The following is a 7159-nucleotide window of genomic DNA, read 5'->3' on the forward strand; positions in this document are numbered from 1 at the left end:
GTATAATAGGCTCCAGTTTCATCCACCTCATTAGAACTGATTCAAATACATTTTTAATAGCTAAGTAAGGTTCCATTATGTATATGTACCACTGCTTTCTTATCCATTCATCTGCCAATGGACATCTAGGTTGCTTCCATGTCCTGACTATTGTAAACAGTGCTGCAATGAACACTGGGGTACATGTGTCTCTTTCAATTCCGGTTTCCTTGGTGTGTATGCCCAGCAGTGGGATTGCTGGGTCATATGGCAGTTCTATTTCCAGTTTTTTAAGGAATCTCCACACTGTTCTCCATAGTGGCTATACTAGTTTGCATTCCCACCAACGTTTGTTATTTTATAGGTAATTCTCTGAAGTTTACTAAAATTGTTGAATGTTGTATTAACTAGGGCCTTACATAAAAAGTGTGTACTGTTTCCTTTTCTGGAAAAAAAAATAGTTTGGGAGTACTATAAATTCTGGAAGACTTGGACAACTATCCACAATGCTCTTGAAAGGGCACACTAAATCTTAGTTACTTTACATTAATTGACATATTAGGTTGGTATTGATTAACTTCCTGACAGCTGCCTTCACATCTTTGTTCCTGAGGCTGTAGATCAGTGGGTTCAGCATGGGGATGACCACTGCGTAAAACACAGAGCCCACCTTGAGCATGAGCCATGAGCTTCTGGAGTTAGGAACACAGTAGAGGAAGAGGATGCTCCCGTGGAAGATGGTGATGGCGGTCAGGTGGGAGGCGCAGGTGGAGAAGGCTTTGTGGCGCCCCCCAGTTGAAGGCATCTTCATGACAGCAATAAAAATGAAAAAATAGGAGGTGAGAATAATCATCAGGCTGCTTACTTCATTGAATGTGGCAGAGGCTAAAATGATCTCCTGGTTAACGTAGGGGTCAGAGCAGGAAACAGCAACTATGGCAGCGTGCTCACAGACAAAGTTATTTATGAACTTAGTCCCACAAAAGGATAAAGTCAAAAAAAGTAATGTGTATAATAGGGAACAGGCTATACCCCAAGAGTATGTAGCAACCACCAACACAAAACTAAACCTCTGGGACATGACAGCGGAGTAGAGCAGAGGGGTGCAAACGGCCACAAACCGGTCATACGCCATCACTGCCAAGAGGAATGTCTCTGTCACCACAAATATGCAGACAAAGAAGAATTGCATGAGGCACCCTGTGAAGGAGATGGTTCTGTCTGCCACAACCAAGTTTTCTAGTAGCTTGGGAGTAACTATTGTCGAGTAACAGAAATCAACGAAGGACAAGTGGCTGAGAAAGAAGTACATGGGCGTGTGGAGCCTGGAGCTGCACTTGATGACCAGGATCATGCCCAGGTTCCCCAGCACAGTGACTGTGTAGATGGTCAGGAAAACCAGGAACAGGGGCAGCTGGAGCTCAGGGTACTCTGAGAAGCCCACGAGAATGAAAGTGACCTCAGCACTCTGGTTTGCTTGGTTCCTGTGGACAAAATATTAATGTTGATCCAGAAGAGTAAAAACTAAACTTTGAAATAGGTGAGAGAATAGAAAAGGTGTTGAGAAGCTCACTGGGTCTCTGTTTACAGTGTTTCTGTAAATGCTATACTTCTGCTTAATTTCAAATGCTAATGTTCACTTATATGTCAATTATACAGTCAATAATAATTTTCATTGTGTATGATCTTCAGAAATAAAGAAATAAAACAGATTAGATCCTGATTTATTTCAAATAATAAAATTCATTATTATCAGCTGCTTTCAATGACATTGTCTTTGCATGACTCTGAGCTTTGTGAAAACACCTGATATGACAATCCAATTACATGTATTGAAGGAAAACATATCATTAGGTTCCACAGTTTCTTACCTGCCTCATCTCCTGAGATATGAGACAATTAACTTATATGCTAATTTGTATAATGACAGTTCAGTTCAGTTCAGTTCAATTCAGTCACTCAGTCGTGTCCAACTCTCCGCGACCCCATGAATCACAGCACGCCAGGCCTCCCTGTCCATCACCAACTCCCGGACTTCACCCAAACTCATGTCCACAGAGTTGGTGATGCCATCCAGCCATCTCATTCTCTGTCGTCCCCTTCTCCTCCCGCCCCCAACCTTTCCCAGCATAAGAGTTTTTTCCAGTGAGTCAACTCTTCACATGAGGTGGCCAAAGTATTGCAGTTTCAGCTTTAGCATCAGTCCTTCCAATGAACACCCAGGATTGACCTCCTTTAGAATGGACTGGTTGGATCTCCTTGCAGTCCAAGGGACTCTCAAGAGTCTTCTCCAGCACCACAGTTCAAAAGCATCAATTCTTTGGCGATCAGCTTTCTTCACAGTCCAACTCTCACATCCATACATGACCACTGGAAAAGCCATAGCCTTGACTAGACGGACCTTTATTGGCAAAGTAATGTCTCTGCTTTTTAATATACTACCTAGGTTGGTCATAACTTTGCTTCCAAGGAGTAAGTGTCTTTTAATTTCATGGCTGCAATCAGCATCTGCAGTGATTTTGGAGCCCATAAAAATGAAGTCTGACACTGTTTCCACTGTCTCCCCATCTATTTCCCATGAAGTGATGGGACCAGATGCCATGATCTTTGTTTTCTGAATGTTGAGCTTCAAGCCAACCTTTTCACTGTCCTCTTTCACTTTCATCAAGAGGCTTTTGAGTTCCTCTTCACTTTCTGCTTAATACATCCTTCTTTAGTGAGGGTGGGTTTATCAACCTCTGCTATATGGTACATGCCTATTTCTTTATAATTTATTTCCCCATTTTATTCTTTCTTATGATATTTGCTTTATTTTGCCACCTACTTTTATAGACATGACTCATTGTTTCATCCCCTCTGTATACAGACAAACTTTCATATTTATCACTCACAATTACTGTAGGTTATATTCCTATTATTTATAAATATGGTTGTTACTGTCACTTTATTTCTAGAAAATTACAGGATAATCTTGAAGACAAGGCCCACTTTGTTATAATTCTTCCTTTTGCCAAAAGGAGAATTCTCCACTTCCGACTTTATGGTGAATACCCATTGAGAAAACTAGGGTAAAAATTATTTGAAAGAAAGAATTGGAATACAACCCCATAAACTTTCTCAGCCAAAAAGTGGTTCTTTGTGAACACTCTGTTCTACACATGTGTTTGTCTCCTACAAAGATTACTGGATCTTTGTATTTTCCTTTTTAAGTAAAACAAAAGAGACATGAGTCAACTCACCTAAATAGAGAAGAACTTGAATGAGTCATTTAGCAAAGAACTCTTTGCTAAGATTAATGAACTCCAGCAATGCTGCTGCTTAGTACTTAATAGAAACACACCTGAAAAGGGTAGTAAAAGTGCCCAGTATTTTTCATTAATTATTTCATATTTTATGATTTTCCAACCTGTTAAGAAAATTCAGAGATACCAAAGATAAGATCAAGCCTGAAAAGTAAATCCTGGCGCCAAACTGTATCACAAATATATGCCATCATGACCTTAGGGATGTGAAAACTAGAGAATATAACTGTAGTACTGCTTTGATGACTGCAATTCAACTAATTGCATGTTAACACTGTCTCAGGTGGTATAATGGTTGTATATTATTTCCCTAAAGCCTTAGGCCATTTGTATTAACAACTTTACTCATTTAATCTTAAAAAATAAACAACACCATTTTTAAAAAATTTTATGTGGATATAAAATACATAAATCCACAAGGGGAAATTATACAGCAATTGATTTATCTTTTATTAATCCATATTTAATCCTTTTTTAAATTTTCATATATATCCTTATGTTCCTAAACATATGGCTGCTAAACTATAATTATACTGTTTATTTTGTACTTTACAATATTTGTATTATAAACTTTATTTTATATTTACACAATTGATTCTATTGATAGAAAACAGCTTCCATTGGCTTTTCAAATATAGAATGTTCTCAGATGTTTATATTTATTGCTGAATCTAAAAAGAAATTTTAGATGATATGTTTTCTAAAAATATCTGTTTATGAAAAGAATGATATTTTCACTAATTTTGGTAACTACCCATTTGGCTTTAAGGACACAGGTTAAAAATAATAATAACTTGCAGTAAGAGCTGAAGTGGAAGCAGTGAAAGATTTTACTTTCTTGGGCTCCAAAATCACTGCTTTATGGTGACTGCACCCATGAAATTAAAATGAACTTGCTCCGTGGGAGGAAAGTTATGACAAAACTGGGCAGCATATTCAAAACCAGAGACATCACTTTGCCAACAAAAGTCCATATAGTCAAAGCCATGGTTTTTCCAATCATCAGGTATGGATTTGAGAACTGGACCATAAAGAAGAAAAAGTGCCAAAGAAGTGTCCTTTCAAATTGTGGTGCTGGGGAAGACTCCTGAGAGTCCTTCGGACAGCAAGATCCAACCAGTCAATCCTGAAGGAAATCAACCCTGAATATTCATTGGAAGGACTGATGCTGAAGCTGGAAGTCCAGTGCTATGGCCACCTGATATGAAGAACTGACTCACTGGAAAAGACCCTGATGCTGGGAAAGATGGAGGCCAGAAGGAGAAGGGGATGACAGAGGATGAGATGGTTGGATGGCATCACCAACTCAATGGACATGAGTGTGAGAAAACTCCAGGGGACAGTGAAGGACAGGGGAGCCTGGCGTGCTGCAGTTCGTGTGGTGGCAAAGACTCGGACACGACTTAGTGACTGTACAACAATAACAACAAGCTTACTTCTCACTAGTGGAAGCTTCAAAACACATTCTGACTGGGTAGCGGTGCTCTATACTGGCACTGATTTCTCCCAACATGTACCTGACCGTCATCACGGTGCTTCTGAGGTTATGATTCTCTTAATAGTCACTGGAGAAAGAACAGATTCTTCTTCAAATAAATGATGCCAGGACAACTGGGCGTTCACAAGTAAAATTATGGGATTGGACACTTCGGTTCAGTTCAGTTCAGTTCAGTAGCTCAGTCGTGTCTGACTCTTTGTGACGGCATGAATTGCGGCACACCAGGCCTCCCTGTCCATCACCAACTCCCAGAGTTCACTAAAACTCACCTCCATCGAGTAAGTGATGCCATCCAGCCATCTCATTCTCTGTCGTCCCCATCTCCTCCCACCCCCAATCCCTCCTAGTATCAGAGACTTTTCCAGTGAGTCAACTCTTCGCATGAGGTAGCCAAAGTATTGGAGTTTCAGCTTTAGCATCAGTCCTTCCAATGAACATCCAGGACTGATCTCCTTTAGGATGGACTGGTTGGATCTCCTTGCAGTCCAAGGGACTCTCAAGAGTCTTCTCCAACACCACAGTTCAAAGGCATCAATTCTTCGGCGATCAGCTTTCTTCACAGTCCAACTCTCACATCCATACATGACCACGGGAAAAAACATACCTCATATTATATACAACAGTTAGCACAGAAAGTGAACAAGGGCATGAATGAAAGAGCATAAACTATAAAACTCTTACAAGAAAAACACAGGCCTTAAATTTCTTGGCCTTGAATTTGGCAGGAGATTCTTAGGTAGGGAAACAAAAACATCAGTTCAGTTCAGTTCAGTTCAGTCGCTGAGTCATATCCGACTCTCAGCGACCCCATGAATCACAGCACGCCAGGCCTCCCTGTCCATCTCAAATTCCGGAGTTCACTCAAACTCACCTCCACAGAGTCGGTGATGCCATCCAGCCATCTCATTCTCTGTCGTCCCCTTCTCCTCCCACCCCCAACCTTTCCCAGCATCAGAGTCTTTTCCAGTGAATCAACTCGTCGCATGAGGTGGCCAAAGTATTGCAGTTTCAGCTTTAGCATCAGTCCTTCCAATGAACACCCAGGATTGACCTCCTTTAGAATGGACTGGTTGGATCTTCTTGCAGTACAAGGGACTCTCAAGAGTCTTCTCCAGCACCACAGTTCAAATGCATCAATTCTTCGGCGATCAGCTTTCTTCACAGTCCAACTCTCACATCCATACATGACCACGGGAAAAACCATTGCCTTGACTAGACGGACCTAGGTTGGCAAAGTAATGTCTCTGCTTTTTAATATACTATCTAGTTTGGTCATAACTTTCCTTCCAAGGAGTAAGCGTCTTTTCATTTCATGGCTGCAATCAGCATCTGCAGTGATTTTGGAGCCCAAAAAAATAAAGTCTGACACTGTTTCCACTGTTTTTCCATCTATTTCCCATAAAGTGATGGGACCAGATGCCATGATCTTAGTTTTCTGAATGTTGAGCTTCAAGCCAACCTTTTCACTCTCCTCTTTCACTTTCATCAAGAGGCTTTTTAGTTCCTCTTCACTTTCTGCCATAAGGGTGGTGTCATCTGCATATCTGAGGTTATTGATATTTCTCCCGGCAATCTTGATTCCAGCTTGTGCTTCTTCCAGCCCAGTGTTCCTCATGATGTACTCTGGATAAAAGTTAAATAAGCAGGGTGACAATATACAACCTTGACGTACTCCTTTTCCTATTTGGAACCAGTCTGTTGTTTCATGTACAGTTCTGACTGTTGCTTCCTGACCTCCATACAGGTTTCTCAAGAGGCAGGTCAGGTGGTCTGGGATTCCCATCTCTTTCAGAATTTTCCACAGTTTATTGTGATCCACACAGTCAAAGGCTTTGGCATAGTCAATGAAGCAGAAGTAGATGGTTTTCTGGAACTCTCTCGCTTTCTCCATGATCCAGTGGATGTTGGCAATTTGATCTCTGGTTCCTCTGCCTTTTCTAAAACCTGCTTGAACATCTGGAAGTTCACAGTTCACATATTGCTGAAGCCTGGCTTGGAGAATTTTGAGCATGACTTTACTAGCATGTGAGATATGTGCAATTGTGCGGTAGTTTGAGCATTCTTTGGCATTGCTTTTCTTTGGGATTGAAATGAAGACTGACCTCTTCCAGTCCTGTGGCCACTGCTGAGTTTTCCAAATTGGCTTGCATATTGAGTGCAGCACTTTCACAGCATCATCTTTCAAGATTGGAAATAGCTCAACTGGAATTCCATCACCTCTACTAGCTTTGTTCGTAGTGATGCTTTCTAAGGCCCACTTGACTTCACATTCCATGATGTCTGGCTCTAGGTCAGTGATCACGTTATCGTGACTATCTTGGTCGTGAAGATCTTTTTTGTACAGTTCTTCTGTGTATTCTTGCCACCTCTTCTTAATATC

At 40.9% G+C, this 7159-nt stretch overlaps 1 protein-coding gene across 4 annotated transcripts; it reads right to left on the reverse strand.

Annotated features, from left to right (window-relative positions):
• Positions 1-520: 520 nt before the first annotated feature.
• On the reverse strand, positions 521-6957 carry LOC129554114 (olfactory receptor 5D3-like). Of its 4 annotated transcripts, none has more exons than XM_088843531.1 (2): positions 6950-6957; positions 521-1463 (listed from the first exon to the last, which is right to left on the reverse strand). In XM_088843531.1, exons 1-2 carry the CDS (start codon positions 6955-6957, stop codon positions 521-523), a joined length of 951 nt encoding a protein of 316 aa, XP_088699657.1. The 4 variants fall into 4 exon arrangements, with proteins under 4 accessions (XP_088699657.1, XP_088699656.1, XP_088699658.1 ...); XM_088843530.1 differs by lacking the exon at positions 6950-6957 and adding an exon at positions 5526-5533; XM_088843532.1 differs by lacking the exon at positions 6950-6957 and adding an exon at positions 3650-3657.
• Between the last annotated feature and the right edge of the window lie 202 nt (positions 6958-7159).

This window comes from Moschus berezovskii, chromosome 14, assembly GCF_049115385.1.
Source record: "Moschus berezovskii isolate FMDL1 chromosome 14, NW_MosBer_1.0, whole genome shotgun sequence".
NCBI lineage: Eukaryota > Metazoa > Chordata > Mammalia > Artiodactyla > Moschidae > Moschus > Moschus berezovskii.